General features: G+C 35.1%; 2 protein-coding genes across 6 annotated transcripts in view; both read right to left on the bottom strand.

The window, feature by feature from the left end:
• c8b (complement component 8, beta polypeptide) overlaps nt 1-908 on the bottom strand; it is a 12,118-nt gene extending 11,210 nt beyond the window's left edge. The window contains exon 1 of the mRNA XM_016508280.1: nt 735-908. Coding sequence (XP_016363766.1) covers nt 735-799 — 65 coding nt within the window. The 5' untranslated portion in view covers nt 800-908. The remainder of the gene's footprint in view (nt 1-734) is intronic.
• Nucleotides 909-2,995: 2,087 nt separating this feature from the next.
• The window catches only part of dab1b (DAB adaptor protein 1b), a 31,691-nt gene continuing 15,639 nt past the window's right edge, over nt 2,996-19,047 (bottom strand). For 3 of the 5 annotated variants that reach the window (XM_016508275.1, XM_016508274.1, XM_016508277.1), the window contains exons 3-15: nt 16,123-16,262; nt 13,824-13,922; nt 12,494-12,625; nt 12,289-12,408; nt 10,633-10,671; nt 8,452-8,517; nt 8,118-8,177; nt 6,939-6,995; nt 5,762-5,861; nt 5,101-5,643; nt 4,908-5,017; nt 4,707-4,810; nt 2,996-3,374 (exon numbers count right to left, since the gene is read on the bottom strand). In XM_016508275.1, the coding sequence (XP_016363761.1) occupies nt 3,341-3,374; nt 4,707-4,810; nt 4,908-5,017; nt 5,101-5,643; nt 5,762-5,861; nt 6,939-6,995; nt 8,118-8,177; nt 8,452-8,517; nt 10,633-10,671; nt 12,289-12,408; nt 12,494-12,625; nt 13,824-13,922; nt 16,123-16,262 (1,604 nt within the window). In that variant the 3' untranslated portion in view covers nt 2,996-3,340. The remainder of the gene's footprint in view (nt 3,375-4,706; nt 4,811-4,907; nt 5,018-5,100; nt 5,644-5,761; nt 5,862-6,938; nt 6,996-8,117; nt 8,178-8,451; nt 8,518-10,632; nt 10,672-12,288; nt 12,409-12,493; nt 12,626-13,823; nt 13,923-16,122; nt 16,263-19,047) is intronic. The other 2 variants (XM_016508278.1, XM_016508279.1) reach the window with 2 other exon arrangements.

The following is a 19,047-nucleotide window of genomic DNA, read 5'->3' as shown; positions in this document are numbered from 1 at the left end:
GGGGTGTCAAACTCAATTCCTGGAGGGCCGGAGCCCTGCAGAGTTTAGATTAAACCCTGCTCCAACACACATACCATGTAGTCCCCCGCATTAAACTTTGTTGAAAAATAATTGCAAAAAAAAAAAAAAAAAAAAAAAAAATCAAACCCGGTGGCATCTGATGCATCTGAGCTTTTATGAAAACGAACTTCACTTTTCATAAATTTTATTGTATTGTTGTTTTTATTATATGAACAATATATTATATATTACATTATTTGGTTTTCGTCACATTTACAGTAAGCATGTTCTGAAGAGTTTAACAACCAAAGTGTTTGATCAACTATTCAAGACATTGTCTACAATATATGTATTGCTTCATATTTGGAAAACCTATCATTTTGTGAAATATTTTGACTGAAAAGGATGTTAGTGCAATATTCCGTAAAAATCAATGGCACTTTTTACATTTTTAATTGTGGCTTTAAATATATATATATATATATATATATATATTTTGCCTGAAATGTTGGTATTTTATAATAACAGGTTTTTTAAATTTGTTTATTAATAACAGATTAGCTATAGACCACTAAACACTAAAACTCAAGCTGAATTCTACAGTAGTTCTCTGAATGGTGAGCTCTGACCAATTAAAAAGTGAAGCAATCAAAACAGAACATTTATTTAAAACACTGGAAACCAATAAAACGCACTGCACATTCATGCTCATAAAGTAACATATTCCAACTTACCATATAATGCAGAGACAAAGTACTGCTTTGCTGCAGGCTGAATTTGCTTGTAGAAAACTGTGCATTATAATGTCAGGGAAACCTAGAGCATAGTAGACTAGATAACACAGTATTAGACCTTAAACCCTTAACCTACCCAGCAAGCCCTCCCCTCATCTGTGACAACAGTCTTATACATTCACTTTCAGAAATAACAGATGATGCTGCAGTTCAACTGTGTACATGTGAAATATGAAATACTTGTAGAGAGCATTTCATTTTTGATACTAGCAAATGTTTTGCAATAAAAACTGCAACATACAGTTGAAATACTATTTTGAGCCTTTAAATAATTAACATTTTAAAAACATAACGTAATGTATTTTGGAATATTTGTCTTTCATGAAGCCTAAAGGCATTCAGGTTTTTCCAATATGTGTTTGGAGTCTGTATTTCTCGTAAGTAGGTCACATGAAAGTTAACACAAAAAATCTATGAAAATGTTTGTTTTGAGTTGCATGGAATATAACCGTTGGACTTTCAGTTGAACATTAATAATCTTATTTACTGACTTGAGTAATGGCTTTGTTGTTAACAGTTCTATTTTCTAGTTTTACGATTGTTTAAATACTTTTCCCAATACAATGTATGTTTTTTCTCAAACTCTTCATGCATTTTGTTTTCTTATATATGCACCATTTAATCTCTCTTCCCAAAAGCATGACCTGTTTTTTTGTTTTTTTTTTAGTTTTAATGCATTTAAAAACACAGTACAATACACATGGATGTTTTAAATGAAAGTGTGGTCATTTATTTAACACTTATTTACAGGAGTTTATGATGTTATCAAATATCAAACTCCTCAATATGTGCGATTTAGCAGTGGTCCAGTATGTGATAATATTGCAGGATGTTTCTAAATGAATGCAAGTCAAGTGACCTACAACAGAAATGCCAGGCAGGCAGGGACCCTGTTAATCAGAACTAATTCCACCACAAATATCTAGCAGTTTTATGCTTCAACCACAAGAGGGTCAAAAGTTACAGCTTTAACTTTGTATCTACATAGAGATAAAATAGAAATTAGTTTGCATATAAAACCATCAAAATTGCATATAGCAGAAGAAAAATACTGGACATTCAAATATATGGGCTGTAATCATTTTTGCATTTCTGTTCAAAAATTTCTCACAGAGTGAAATAATTACACTCCTTTTTCTCAGACAGAAAATTAAATTTATTAAGCATTTGCAGAATAAGTGTCACCTCTCTACTTATTTATGACTGAACATGAATATAATTTGTTGCCATAACAATTAACCTTTGCAATAGGAAAAGTGCTCTATGTTGGAAGAGAGAAACATCTTTACTGGAGACCATTCATAATGATGACAGGTTATTCTGTATGGTGAATCCTAAAGCATATTTGGCCAAATCTGTTGTTAGATAAGATGCTAATAATACCTTATTCTTAATAAAAAAATATAAATAAAATAATGACATCAAGACTGTTGTAAACATAGTTACATCTAACCAGTGAAGTAAATGTGAAATTACGTGCTGTATTTCAGTTGATTTGCTGTTAGTCTTCTGGATTTCTCATTGATTTATCTTCTTTTTTTTTTTGACAAAATAAGGCAAACTAAAATGCTTTAGTACAGTGTCTGATTAGTACAGAACAGGAAATAATAAAAATGGCACTTTGTCTTTCTTAAATTATAATCATTTGAGAAAATCTCTACAATACAAAAAAGTGATATTTTTGTAAGAAAATGAACAAAGATATCCAGAGAGTAAACTGCTTCACCTACAACACTTCTTGATTCAGTGAATGTTGTAGCCCTTGGTATGGACCTTCTATTCTGATAGATTCACAGAGAGGCAAAAATAATGCCAGGTAAACAAACATCAAGCCTGAAAACATATATATGTATACAGTTTACAGTATTGCTTATGAACTGCAGTGAGCTTGCAACACTGTAAAGCAAATATTATAACAAAAGCTCCAGAGCAGAGATTTAAAACAAATACATTGTGTCATTCAAAAACATAACACTGACAGTATCATAATACACACATTATTTGAAAATTATTTTAAATTTTTCCTTTTTAAATAATCACGTCATAGTAAAAACTCTAAAAGAGAATGTCTGTCATCATGTCAGTTTTTAAAAGAAAAGAAAAAAAAAATCCGTGCAGATGGTCATTAAAAGTTTATTCAATGACATTCAATCAAATTCCTTCCAAGAAAAACAAAAGCAATGATTTTAACCAATGTTTTTGGCTTCTCCAAATGTAGAATGAACTACACAGCTTCACAGTTGATCTTGTCCATTAGAAATGACAACAGAAATCAATCCCCAAGTCCATCAAATGCCCATCACAGTTAAACTTTGATTTCACTGGTCCAATTTCTCATACTGTGACAGTTTATTATTATTTTACAAAAAATATTTCATTTCGGAAGTAGTTTAGATAGTGGCTACAGGTAGACATCGCAAACTAAAGGTACACTTCATTTATTAAAATAGATTTTATTTTCTATCAGTTATTAGAGTTTGTGAAATGTCCCACAGAGCTCACACAGCTTAAGGTCCCATCTGTATCACTGTGATTTCTGGATTCTCTCAGTGCTCTTCTGTATGTTGAGGCTCATTCTTCCTAAGGATGAAATCATAAATACAGCTCATACATAAAGTTGAGAAATACTGAATTTCATGGACATGAGACAAAAGTGTGATGTCTGTCATAAGCCTAAATCATTAGCAAAATCTGCCAGTTTTTGCCAGCTTCAGTAAATTACTGAGCAATGAGAACTCGATTTTGTCAAAAGATGTTAGTTTATTTATGCATAACCAAATTAATATGAGCTCAGCATTCGCCATTTTATGATATCACAACCCAAAATGTTTCTGAACACCTCCTGAACTGTAGGTCTATGAGACCGAACGATGACTGTCAATACGGTCTTACCGTAGCAGGTACCATTCTGCTATCGTCAATACTAAATATAAACAAAGTCAGATGATTGACTTTAAAGGAGACATATTATGCCCCTTTTTACAATATATAATATAAGTCTCTGGTGTCTCCAGAATGTGTCTGTGAAGTTTCAGCTCAAAATTCTCCACAGATAATTGATTATATCATTTTGAAAATGCCTATTTAAGTGGAAGCACTGTCTCTTTAAATGCAAATGAGCTGCTGCTCCCCGCCCCCTTTTCCAGAATAGAGCTGCGCCTTTACAGCTCGGACCTGCTAAAAACATCTGATTTGGTTCTGATTATCATGCTTATCGCGCTGAAATCATGCTTTTTAAAGCATATGAGTTTAAACTTCTGATATAAGGTTTTCTGAGTGCACACATCCGAAGCACACGCACAGAAAGCGGCTGTCACAGCATGTGAGTACTAAACTAAGGTCTCACTAAACAAAGTTACTGGGTTAATCTTTTTCACATTTCCTTGATTATGCACCGTGGACCTGATTATAGCACTTAACACCGGGAAAAGTCAGATTTTCATGATATGTCACCTTTAAGGGGTTTGTTTCGTAAATGTTTCGTTTCGTAAAAATGACGTAAAAATCTGAACTTTGATTAAAAGATGAACCAACTACTTCCTCTTGCCTGGAACACTCTGGGTGCTCTGGGTGACAAGTGATGGTTCTGGCTGGAGTATGCGTATGCAATAGTATCTGCTATCCAATGTGACACATTCTGTTTCGAAGCTGGTTAACTAGCATTTTTCTCATCAAAACACAGAAACAATTACAACATATGGTGTGATGTACAATAGGTTCCAGTCTTGCTCCTTGGGGGCCAGTGTCCTGCAGAGTTTAGCTCCAACCTGCCCCAACAGACTTATTGTACTTGGAAGTGTGTTTAATTAGGATTGAAGCTAAACTCTGCAAACCAGTGGCCCTCCAGGAGCAGAACTGGAAACCCCTGATATACAATCTTGAAGAAGAAAGTCAGAAAGAGAGAAAACCAACCCAGAAGACATCTCTCTTTGGACATCCAGCTGTGAAAAGTCTGGAAGGTTTATCTGAGCATCTGGTGGTATCTCATCAGTGTTGAGAGTCTGAGCACATGCCTCCTGTAAGACATAGAGAATGGTATTATTGGTGAAAAACTGAAACAGACTTTAGCAATAGACAAATCACATCCATACAGCTATGACACACAACCATTACCGAAGCTTCTGGCACATTGACTAAGCTGTTTTTTGCAGTCAGGAGCGATGGCTCTAATGAGGGGGCAGTGGCTGGGGACATGGTTTCCTGCTCCGGACCAGGAGTAGCACCTGTGGGAAGGGAATCAAATGGATGGGAATGATGCCTGTCATATGATAAACCTCAATCTTTGGTCGTAGTGTTTTAAACTCACAAGAATCAGTTGGGGATGGTGATATTGACGACTCTGAAGTCAATCTCAAATGTGAAAGATCAAGCTCACCACAACAGTCCATTTCCTGTTTCCCAGAGGACTGTGCAGCGTCATGTTTGCTTGTGCAAATCTGAACAGCTATTGTTTCCTCCTGGGGGTCCTTGTTTAGGGCGTCCTTAGATCCACTTTCCTGTAGGGTAGGTTCTACACAGTGCTGAGGGCTCATTATGTTTGACGAAGTCTCGGGAGGTTCACAGGAGTGCGGGCGCATGGCAGCTATGGGAACCAGACCTTGAAGCACTGCGGCTGGAATCGGATGCGCCCCCATGCCAACTGTCTGGGCTGGTACAAACGCCCATTGCTGCTGGCCCGTGGCTGGAGAGTGGAAAAGATTAGCCTGACCCCAAATCACAGGCTGGCCTCCGGGGAGCATCTGGGCCACCTGCAATGGTCCCTGAACCCCGAAGACCACTGGAGCGGCTTGGGTAGCAAATGACTGTTGGGTCCAGTGAGCAGCCTGGATAGCACCCATGGTCATATAGCCTGAGAAACAGCAAAACATGTTGAGAATAAGTTTTATTAATAGCATTCATTTTAAAAATGACGTAAAAATCAGAACTTTGATTAAAAGATAAACTCTCAGGCAGTTGCTGTGTGTTACCTGAGGGCACAGCCGGTGGGCTAAAATGAGTGAAGAGTTCGGGACGGTGCTGACGTTGCCTCCTTCCAGGATCCAGTGTGGTAGCAGGCGACGCTGGCATCTGTGATGACATGGATGTCATTTTGGATATGAGATTGTATACAATGGTATCAAAATAAAAATTAGAGATGCACCGTTTGACCGGACATAAATTGGACCCAGTTTTGAATGGTTTTTGCTTTTATTACTTTAAACGTGATTGAATGATTTGTGCAGGTCAGTTTCATGCAGCATAATTTCACAAAGCTAAAGTCAGACCATTCTGTTTTGCTTTAAATTAAAAAAAATAATTATACAATCTAATTTAAATAAAAAACAGCTCATGCTAAATGTGTGTTGTACCTTTGTTTGGTTTTGGGATTAAAATGCAGTGGTTGCCTCTTAGTTTCAAATGGCTACGGATATTTTTGGTTTAAGGCCAGTTCGGCCTGTAGTAGAGCAGATAATCAACAAATAAATTTGCTTTAAAACAAACATTGGATTCAGCCTTTTTGCGTAAAAAAATCAACAAACAGAATCAGCCACACACACACACACACACACACACACAGGTTTGTTTTTGTGAAAAGTGGGGACATGGGGTAATGTCCTGAAAAGTCACCTTCTCCTTGTAATACCTATGTTATACCCTTGTCATTATACACATTTATGTCCTCATTTGTCACAAAAACGCGCGCACACACACACACACAGGTTTGTTTTTGTGAAAAGTGGGGACATGGGGTAATGTCCTGAAAAGTCACCTTCTCCTTGTAATACCTATGTTATACCCTTGTCATTATACACATTTATGTCCTCATTTGTCACAAAAACGCGCGCACACACACACACACAGGTTTGTTTTTGTGAAAAGTGGGGACATGGGGTAATGTCCTGAAAAGTCACCTTCTCCTTGTAATACCTATGTTATACCCTTGTCATTATACACATTTATGTCCTCATTTGTCACAAAAACGCGCGCACACACACACACACACACACACACACAGGTACACTGTTTTATATATATATATTGTATATATCTCAGGTCTTTTAATCCAAACCTAAATTGGGTAATATTAAAATATGTAATTTAAATGGTTTGCATTAAAAGTGAGACTAAGCACATGGGTGATTGTTCATTTTAAGGTTTACTTACAGAAAGGATGTCTGGGGGGGTTGCCATGTCACCGAAAAGATCAAACTGGTTTATATTCTGCAAGACAGTCAGAGAGGAAGATTAAGGATTATATCTGGAAGACATTCCTCAACACAGATTATCTGAACACTCAGTGTTCACTGAGCAAAGTAACCAAATCACAGTGAAATAAGTTATTGATCTATCAGTGGACCTAACAATGAAATAATGCTTCAATAGACAGTACTTGGCTACTACACATGCTATAGTGGTTATCAGATGAAGACATAATGACATGTCAATGACACTAACAAGTGAAGGGAATCAGGCGACAAACATTAATAAAACAAAACAAAAGGTACAAGCAATGACGTGGATGATAACTAAAATATATGACCATTTATCCAGAACCCAATGTGTATGCAAAACAAAAAGAAAGCCAACACAACGGTCATGTTCTATAGCAAATCTAGCAAATCACACCAGAAGACTCAGGTGTTCATAGATTCGGGCAAAATCAATGTTTGGCACGTGTGAGCAAACATTGCAGCAGGGAGACTGATATTTATGTGAGTAAAGCTCCAAGAACTCGGCAGGCTCCGACTGAATGAACAGACAAGCAATAACACTGTGAAATGGACTGATAACAATAATTTAACATGGATTCATTCTGGTGAAAGCAATGCTGTGTTTTGACTTCTATAGGTCTGTCTGGCGTTTTGCAATGAATGCTGATCTTCAAGTTTTTTTTTTTTTTGATAGGTTGTTGTTATAAATAATAAACTTTGAAAATTTTAGGTAGACATCACTCTGAAAATGTCCACCATAATGGTGTTTTCAAGCCAATCTTTATGTCTTTTGGTTAAATAAATAAATAAATATCCTTGTCATTAATGCATTGCAATAGTCACATTAACTTTTTCTAAACCCATGCAGTACATTCATACTAGAGGTGAACTCCCAAACCAAATCTCTGTTTGATTTCCCCCTCATTCATTTCCCTTGTATAACGTCACATAATACTGAAAGATTTGTAACATGGACAACAACAACAAAGCAATATTTTCAGTACATTGATCGCTTTCAATTTGCTTTAGGATTCAAAAAACTTTACATTTTCTAAATCAAGACAGGGGAGAAACATTGAGAGGTTTGTTTGAGGGAAGGTTGAGCGAAGGTTCGAGACGTGAGAAAACCTACGGTCATAAGATGGTGATTTGGAACGTCATAGATCCCATCTTTCTGCTGACTTGTGGGGACCTAAACATTATAGCAAGTTACGAACACAAGACGACTGCTATGCTTTAGTAATATGTATATATATATATATATATATATATATATATATATACTGTATATATATATATTGTAGGTATTTATATCTGATTGAGTACTGTATTTTTAAGCTCACAGAGAACTGCATGTTTAATTTGGGGAGATAATATTATAGGACAACTATTTTTAGATTGCACTTTCTTTCTGATATTGTAACTGTAGAGATGTGGGCGAAGAGGGGAGTGGCTTAAGCAAGTACCTGGTAAACGCTCTCCTCTGATTGGTGGCCACGGAGGGGCTCGTGTCCGGCTTCAAACACAATGTACTACAAGGAGTTGGGAAAGAAAATGAGAAGGGCCCCGTATGGAACCAATCAGACAGCGGCAACACTAAGAACATTCAATGCTGAATATTGTGTATCTTTATCCAGAACAGTGAGAACTCTAGATTGACCCTTTTTGTTTCCACAGGATAGAAAATCAGCAATGGTATCCCATTCATTTCTCAGTTGTTAGTTGATTTAATGGAAAGCAAATTTTACTCTTAGGTTCGGTGCTTCTCACAAAAAAAAAAAAAGACCTCAGTTATCTCAAAAAAGTGAGATATAATTTCAGAAGTGATGCTCAAGATGCCAAAGCCTACTATTAAAAGTCTCTGTATGAATCAATATTTCCTAAAATCAAATGATCAGAGATATGATTTTCAAATATATATTTGTATCTCTATACTCTACTAATATGTATATTTTTATTTCTCAAAATTTTGGGAGCAAAATTTGCTGCTGTTCAAAGGTTTGGGGTCAGTAAGAATTTGAAAGTTTTTAATAAAGCATCTTATGCTTATCAAGGTTGCATTTATTTGATAAAAAAAACAGTAATATCAATAACATTTGAGAAATATTATTAGAATTTAAAATAACAATTTATATTGTAATACTTCTAAATGATAAAAAAGTAAAAAAGAACAGGATTTATTCAAAGTAGAAATATTTTGTGACAACATACAATACAATTTAAATGTTTGGGGTCAGAACATTTGTTTTTAAGAAATTAATACTTTTATATTTAACAAAGATATGTTAAATTGATGTTTTTTTAAGTAATAGTAAAGACTTATATTCTTACAAAATATTTACATTTTTAATAAATACTGTTCTTTTTAACCTTTTATTTATCAAAGAATCCTGAACAAATATCACAGGTTCCAAAAACATATTAAGCAGCACAACTGTTTCCAAGATTGATAATAAATCAGCATATCAGAATGATTTAAAAAAAAAATTAATGATTTATGCATACGCTTTGACTTACAGTGCAGACAGGTTATACGTTTTTTACCAGTATGTGTGTTCCCTGAGAATCGAACCCACAACCTTTTGCACTGCTAACACAATGCTCTACCACTGAGCCACAGGAACATACATTGGATTGCTGAAGGATCACGTGACACTGAAGACTGGAGTAATGATGCTGGAAATTCAGCATCATATTATGATTTTTACTGTATTTTGGATCAAATAAATGCAGCCTGGATAAGCACAAGACTCTTAAAAAAAAATACAAAAATCTTACTGATCCCAAAATTTGAACGGTAGTGTACATATGAGTATAAGCTGATACAGAACTGAGAACTCCATTAATGCTGCCCACATATAATTTTAGCCCTGATCACAACAGTTAACGGTGACAAAAGCCTGAAACTGCAGGCAAATCATGGCCTGTTCACATCAGTAACTATTGCTAAGTGTGAATTTTCACAGATGCGATCTGTGAGAAGCGCCAATGCATTGCTTATGCCCAAGGTTAAATATCTAGACCTGTCTGTGATCCAAGTCCTGCGGTGTGAAATGAGTTTTGGCTGGAATTGACATTGCAATGACAGACTATTGTGTAAATGCGAAAAGAGCAGCAATTCAACAACTTTTAAAGTCACATGGTCATATGGCCGGCATACGTCTCATGAGCTATAAAATCTGATAATGTAATACAAATTACATTTATAAGAATACAGTACTAAAATTACTATTTCAACAGATAAAAACATGTTTTTTCCATCTCAAACTGGTCCAACAGCTTCAAAACTACTAAACCAAGCTACCTAACCGAGCTTGCATCATAGGGATTCTGGTTGGAGATGAATCTGGATGTGAAACTGATGGTTAAAGTTGTCTGTATTCAGTGTGAGCGAGAGAGCACTGGGTTCAACATATCAGAGAACATGCAGTACAGTACGGCTGTTTATGACTCTCCAACGAAACATAATATAGACAGAACCACAAAACATGACTGCAGATCAGTACACTGGCAATGACTAAATGCTTAACAGAAGTTCTGTGAGCATCGACTGCAAACAATATCAACAACACTTAAATGGAGGAGACTAAATGATCATAAAATCAAGTCTAGAATGTCAGTTCTTCATAAAATCAGGTTAAGCTCACCTGATACACTGGATCATCAATCTCATCCTCCAGAATCGTCTGTGTCAGCCATTAAGAAAAACAGATGAAATTAGAGCAAACCAAAAGAAATATAAAAACCGAGAATCATCAGAAATGAGCAACTCTTATGTCTGAAAACAGAAAAGAGGACAATGATGTCAAGCAAAGGTATACGTGAAGTATCCCATTCATGTATTTTTCGGACATAAAAGAACGTTGTTACTACAACTATGAAACTAAAAGCTACTGAGCAGCTAACAGATGCACAGCTTTGAATAATATTACTACATAAAACAAAAAGGAAAATTACTAACACATTTGAAATTTTGACTCAGTATGCATGATATTAACACATTTTAAACCATCAATTATAAATGTCTTTGATACAAACTTTTACATACAGACAAGTTACCATGATATCACCACCATATATAACTAATTGTGTCTATTTTAAAACACACACTCATTGCATAAACAGATGCATAATTTATGGTAAGTTAGATATACGTGAAGTATCCCATTCATGTATTTTTCGGACATAAAAGAACGTTGTTACTACAACTATGAAACTAAAAGCTACTGAGCAGCTAACAGATGCACAGCTTTGAATAATATTACTACATAAAACAAAAAGGAAAATTACTAACACATTTGAAATTTTGACTCAGTATGCATGATATTAACACATTTTAAACCATCAATTATAAATGTCTTTGATACAAACTTTTACATACAGACAAGTTACCATGATATCACCACCAAATATAACTAATTGTGTCTATTTTAAAACACACTCATTGCATAAACAGATGCATAATTTATGGTAAGTTAGAACAGCGAGAACTGCAACCGGTGACAAACAATAACAATAGAGTGAAATAATAATCAACTAACTACGACCAATTATCTGGCCCTCAAATGTTTACAAATATAACTATTGGCAGCAGCTATGTGCAAATGCTGACAGATTCTATTTATACTACTGTATGTGAAAATAGCGATAGATTCTATTTACACTATGTTAAATGGCAGTATTTTCGTTGCAATAAGTGTAAATAGTAGTTAGATGCTATTTATACTGCAAATAGTGGCAGATATCTACACCTCAGTATTATAGTACATTAAAAAAAACATGTGACTTTGTGAAACAGACTGTCCTTATCTAAAATGATTATAACCTAATATTAATGCTACAAAGGTAAAAAAAAATAGTCTATTATATATATAGTCTATATTCTATTTCATCATTAAAATCCCTTTTCACATTCGTCTTGAGTCAGGATAGTCCAGTTGAGAGGGGCTCAGTAAGTTTTACAGCAATTGTGGCAAAGTGAACGGCTGTTCAAAACACCCTCTTACATTATCAGTGATCATTTCTGTTTTATACCAGAGATTTATATGCCATTTCTGGCACACGGTCGGGCAGGACACATATGTGACTCTGGCAGGATTTGTCCTATCCTAACAAACCATACATCAACGGAAAGCTTATTTATTCAGCTTTCAGATCATGTATAAATCTCAATTTTGAAAAATTGACTGGTTTTGTGGTCCAGGGTCACATATGGACACCAGAAATGCATGCAGAATTTGACCCTAAAGAGTCATTGGCAATTTATTTGTTTGAAGAAAGTCTTGCTCTTGTTTGGCTCTTACCTGATAGACGGCTTGTTCGCAGTGCTTGTCCTTCTGAGCCTTTTTCGGTGACTCCTCCCTCTGTTTGATGTCATAGACGAGGGTGAAAAGGTCACGCAGGTCCAGTATGACTGGCTCTGCCTACGAGAGGACAACTGAGGTTATAGCTTTTAACTGGCATGAGAACAGTCTGAATTAAGCAGTATTAAGAGCTATGAACACTAACCGAATGGCTGGTCTTGATTGCAACAAATTTGTGGTTGCCTTTCTTCCCGCAGACGTAGCCGAAGGCGCGATGGTCCCTTGTGTCTTTGGCAATGTAGGAGATTTCATGCACAGCGTGGTGGTGCTGTAAGACCTGAGGATCACATCGTTATGTCAAAAACAGTGACTAGAAGAAGAAACATTTTCATACTATACCCTCTTTTTAATGCAAGAAGTGTGCTTATATTTGAATTTTGGACAGTGTCTGTTTACATCCTTATTGGCAAAACTGCAACAATTAGAGAGAAACAATCAGTTACCAAACGAGTATAATTAAACTGAAAGGTGATGTAACACCATTACAGGCATACCATAACATAAAAAAAAACTTTTTCAGGTAGTTAAATTAAGAGGGTGTTTACAATAAAACTGAAAACTTTTTTTTATGCTCAGTTACCAAACGAGTATAATTAAACTGAAAGGTGATGTAACACCATTACAGGCATACCATAACATAAAAAAAACTTTTTCAGGTAGTTAAATTAAGAGGGTGTTTACAATAAAACTGAAAACTTTTTTTATGGATTTTGGCCATTCATTTTCACAACTACTGGCATTTTTAGCACAATTGTTGTCATGTAAATGTACCCTAACATCTTTTGCTGGTGCTGCTGGGCTTTTTAAAAATTACATAAATGTTAAGACGAAACATTCTTAAAGTAATGATGTCTATGGAAGATTCTTATAACATTTTTAATATTTGATATACGTTCTCATAATGCTGAGAAAGAAAAAAAAAGATTCTTAGAACAACATTCTTTAATGTTATTTTTATTTGATGGATGTTCCAATAACGTTGAGAGAAATCGTTAGCATATAAAAAATAAATGTTACACTCTGGGTGAAAAAATAAGGTGAGTAGAATGTACTAAGAAACATTTTAGTAACCTTTAAATAACGTTCTAATTACAATAAGAAAACTGGACATTTTAACGTTCTCAGAATATTAAAAATTAGTGTTCAAATAATGTTATATTTTAGGTGAAAATTAAGTTAGTAGAAATGTTTTTGTATCTTAAATATCATAATCACGACAATAAGATTTGAGCATTTGAACATTTTGGCAACTCTCTTTGGATTTGAGACTTTAGTCTTTGCAACTTTACAGATCTTCTTTATGCACCAAGAGCTTGTAACACTCCAAAGAGAAAGAAAAAATTGAAATCGCATCATATGACCCCTTTAAATGTTTTCCAATCAGAGCAGTGTTTCACTGCACAACGAGGATCCTAGTTAAACAGATTTAGGGTTTACACTAATAAAACTAGGATGCACTTGCAGAATACACTTACCCCTGATCTCTCATCATAAATCTTGATTCCACCAAAAGACACAGTCAAGAAAATCCTCTGTTTGTGGTTCCCTTTTGACCGCGCTGAAGCAGCAATCCCCTGTAGCAGAAACAGAGAATAAATGAGGGAGAGAAGGATTAAAAGCAAGCATGGATGGAAACGTCTGCAGTAAAGGTACATTTTCACTATAATATGTTGGCATCGTTTGCATAGAGGATGTTTGCTCAGATGTTCTCGTTTGTAAGGTCACTTTTGATACTCTTTAGCACTTCTAAATGTGAAAGATGTGTCTAGTTTTGATAATTTTCTCAGACTTCTGAAGACAAAAAAGACAGTCATCATGCTGAGTCAAGACTTTCTCATTTTCTTAGCCTTTTGTTCTATGATGAAATTCTAAGCATGGTCACTTGAAGCAGGTTTGTAAACTTAACATCTTTCTCAAGGCAATACTGAATAGCTTAACTACAATATACACATGCAATGCATTCGCAAAGTGTTCAGACCCCTTAATGAATGTATTTATTTTTTGCTATGTGAAACAAATAAAGGCGTCTGAATGCTTTCTGAATGCACTGTGGGTGGCTTCCAATACCAGCGGTCTTGCTTATTCTTAATGAGTTGTCAAATCCTATTTCTACACTGAAATGCAAGACATTCAATATTAGAAATCCATGGCGTTGTAATCCATGAAAACCATCCCTCTTTCAACCTAAACAAGATAAAACCACACTGAAGAATTAAAAATAGAGATCTGAAACTACATTTACTGTACATGAAATGACAAAATTTCTCAGATTTTGAAACATATGTATTTTGTCCCATGTGTTGTCACAATAACAAACTTCTAGCTGAAATTTTCGATTCCACATTAAAACTAATTTTGTGTAACTAATGGACTTGTTTTGTTTGCATAACTGCTTCATTTAACCATTTTAAAGTGAAAAATACTAATAAATAATACATTCAAACAATAACATGTACCGTTCAAGTAAGCAATTGCATATTAAAGCTACTAAACTTATCCAGACAAAAGCAGTAAGCGATTTGATCTGTTTGATTATTATTAATGACATATTAGATATCAGCAGGGAGTAGAAAACATGCTTCACAACTAAACTGCATATGTTCATTCTTACAGTGAACACTGAATAATTCTCACTTCCTTTAAACTCACTTGAGTTGATGTTTCTCTAATAAAAATAAGGTTAAGAATCTTATCCCATGTTAAATAAATAATCGACTGATTATTTGTGTTATCTAGGTAACACTTTAGATTAGGGAACACTATTGACTATTAACTAGTAGCTTATTACTGATTGCATATTGACTGTTTATCAGTACTTATGAAGCACATATTAATATCTTATTCTGCATGACCATATTATAGAATATATGAAAAGTTTATTTGCAAAAATAGATAACTCCGTTTTTTTATTTTAAAAAAATCATGTTTTTTTTTAGAATGTTATCATGTTTTTTATTGTGTTAGTTAGCTGTATTTTATTAGATTTTTTTTTTGTTGTTATTTTTACTTAATCAAAATAACCCAACTGCAGTTTGATTGAGATTATTTGGAATGCACAATGAAAAACATGATTTTTGAAAATTGTTAAAAATTGAATTTTTGCAAATGAACTATTCATATGTGACCCTGCAGCACAAAAGCAGTCTTAAGTCGCTGGGGTATATTTGTAGCAATTGCCAAAAATACATTGTATGGGTCAAAATTATAGATTTTTTTTAATTAGGACATCAAGTAAAGATCATGTTCCATGAATATATTTTGTGAATTTCCTACCATAAATATATCAAAACTTAATTTTTGATCAGTAATATGCATTGCTAAGAACTTCATTTGAACAACTTTAAAGATGATTTTCTCAATATTTAGATTTTTTCACACCCTCAGATTCCCGATTTTCAAATAGTTGTATCTCGACCAAATATTATCCTATCCTAACAAACCATACATCAATGGAAAGCTTATTTATTCCGCTTTCAGTTGGTGTCTAAACAAATTGACCCTTATGACTGGTTTTGTGCTCCAGGGTCACATATGTCCATTTCATGCTTTTAAGAGCAATATAATGAATATTTCATCCATGAGATGTTTTTCCTTTGTTTTCATTTGCATTTATTCATTCACCAGATGTTTTTTTTTCTATCCAAAGTGACTTACAAATGCAGAAAATCACAAGCTTTGTATTGAATTTGTATAAAACAAAGTATCGTCCCGCTGTCTTTGCTTTCCTAGCTTTACTGAAGCAATCACACCTCCTGCTCTTTGAGGACTCTTTACCTTCAGCTTCATCATAGAGTCCTGGCACAGCCTGTCTCCGCGTGTGGCCGTCACTTCATCAATCCCAATCAGCTTGGCCTTGTAACTGACGCCATCGCCCCTGAAGCGCTGAATCAGGTCCTGCTCGCTGCGATCCCGACCTGAGCAAACACCACAGAGACGAGTGAGACTGCAGCTCAGTCAAGCTGAAAAATCACAGTCATTAACCATTAGAGCATGTTATGCTGGAATATTTGCACGTGTGCACAAGGCCACTGTATGGTAAGTGTTCCAAAATGCAGCACAGCAATTCCATAGTTCATAAATTATCAAAACAATCAAAAAAATGATCTGGATTACTTTTAAGACCCTGGAGCACAAAACCAGTCATAAGGGTCAATTTTGGTAGTAAATTTAGAAAATATCTTCATGGAACATGATCTTTACTTGATGTCCTAATGATTTTTGGCATAAAAGAAAAATCTATAATTTTGACCCATACAATGTATTTTTGGCTATTGCTACAAATAGCAGCACTGAAACTAAAACGCATCAATTAAACATGAGATAAAACGTACAGGTGAATGTCATGAAGAAATGGCCAGTCATATCTCTGCTATGAATAAAAACAGCAAATGTAGCCTATTTTAGACCCATTAAGATCATTATGTTGTTTTCTAACAAGACCATTTTTATTGAAATTATTTAAGCCCGTGTTTCATTATAAAGCTTTAACTGTGTTCTGGTTTGAAAACTGAAATTGCTCTGCTGAAAGCTACTTCTTCACTCAATATTTTGGTCTATTCTCAGATGACAGCGTAAGTCTTCTGGATGCGTTGAAATGAAAGTAGCTCAGTGAATCTCCTCGAGGAGCATGTGTGAGCCAGCAAATGTTCAGCAGCTCTGTGAGAGCAGGACAGATGGCAGCATATGGGGAGGAGGACGAGCGTCTCCAGACACATCGATCTGTCAAGAGGCTGTTCAGATTTTGGAGTCCTGACACAGAAACTCATCGACCTTTCAACCCCCGAGAGACAAATGACCAGATACACCTCATATTTAATGCGGAACAGACAGTATGGTTTATTATGACTCAGACAACAGCGTTCTGAAGAGAGGTAGGAAGTATAAATATAAAATTGTGTTTTAGCAAACTTTGTCAAAATCAATGTTTTAGTCTTTGAGAAATTATCTTTTTTTTTTTTTAAACTGACACTAAAAAACTGAACTAGTAGAAAAAAAGAAAAGAAAAGAAAAAGACACACAATACATAGTTATAGGAGTATTAACAATTTCACATGTCTATTGTATTTTCAATATTACAGCTTTTTTCAGCTGCTTACACACATTTTCAAAACTTCAGATCTGAGAATTGCACACACACAATGCTAAATGCCTCACATCTCTTGCAAAATGAAGCACTGCATTAAAAAAAAATCACATCTCGAAAGCAAACATTTGCAAACACCGTTGCCATAATATTAATTCCTGTTAGATTTGCGTGTGTTACACAGAGAATTGTGTGTTGTGTTTTGCAAAAAGTGTTTTATGAATTTTAAAGGCTGAGAATTAGCGTATGGTTTTGGTGTGTGCTTCTGCTGTTTGAGTGCCAGCTTTCAGAAACTGTGTGAGAAGGAAAGATTTAATGTTAATCAAAATTAGCCATTATACCACTAATTGTAACACGGGGGAGAAGGGATGCAGGAGAAGATGAGGATCTAAGTGTAAGGGCTAGCCAAATTTAGCAAAACGTGTGTAAGCAATAGGCAAAAACTGTAAAAGTTCAAATGAAACCCAGAGAACAGGAAGGCAGATGAAACTACCAGCAAACATTGATTGAAAGGAGCTAACAAGACACACCTGGGGAGACTAATCAAGGGGGAACCAATGAAAAAACAGACAACAAACTGACTACAAAAGACACAGGACACAGGAAATGACATTAAAGTCCAGCACATGTAACACTAATGCAGTCGTTGATCTTGCAGGCAAAGATCAATCAGTCAATCAATAAATGGGAGATTGTGGTACTTGGATATTCTGATTTGATAAAAGGAGGACATCTGCTCAGGATGAAGAGGTCACCAACTGACCATGGACTGGTGGTTGCATAAATAAATATTAATTGGTTCCATAAATAAATATTCATTCATGATATCCACTAACTGGTGCCCTTTGCTTTATTAAGTATGCAAAGCTTTATTTATATAGATTTATAATATATTTGATTTCTATAGTTTTTGTATTTGTTTATATTTATTTATAAAGTGATTTACAGAAAACACACAAATGTCTTGTAATAATATAAACCGCAAAATAAAATAATAGAATCAAATAGAATAATTGTATGTATTTTATTTGCATGGAAAAGAGCAGCGTGAATATTCTGCCCAATATCTTGTTTTGTGGTTGTGATTTACAGGGAGCTTTGGATACAGTTTGTTAAAATAATAACTACATTTTATTTTTGTATTATATAAATTTGATACCTTTTTAAAAGGACATATACAGTATGTGTATGTGAAAATCATCTGCTTTTTTGTACGGTGCATCAATTTATGATGACACCAAAAAGGACATTTTTCACTCATTTTTGAGGTGGACTGCAGTCAGCAGGCGTTTCTGATCTGGTATCATGTTTAAAGTGTGGATGTGATGAAAGTGTCTCAGTGTGCTCAACCCGATATTTCTGATGCTGTTATTTCAGAGGCCGTGGCTCATTTACTTAGAGTTTGACGTTCAGCCGGAACTGCCACAGGTTACTGTGTGTGTGTGTGTGTGTGTGTGCATGCGTGTGTGTGTCTGTGTCTGAGTGTGTGTGTGTGTGTGTGTGTGTGTGCATGTGTGTGTGTGCATGCGTGTACCTCTTTTTCTATTCTGGTGGGGACTTAAACCTGAATACACACAGGCTCATGGGGACTCGTGTCACGGTGGGGACCTAAATTG

The sequence above is a fragment of the Sinocyclocheilus rhinocerous genome, unplaced genomic scaffold (genome assembly GCF_001515625.1).
Source record: "Sinocyclocheilus rhinocerous isolate Xijiao unplaced genomic scaffold, SAMN03320098_v1.1 scaffold173, whole genome shotgun sequence".
Lineage (NCBI taxonomy): Eukaryota > Metazoa > Chordata > Actinopteri > Cypriniformes > Cyprinidae > Sinocyclocheilus > Sinocyclocheilus rhinocerous.
This window is presented reverse-complemented; position numbering and strand designations above follow the sequence as displayed.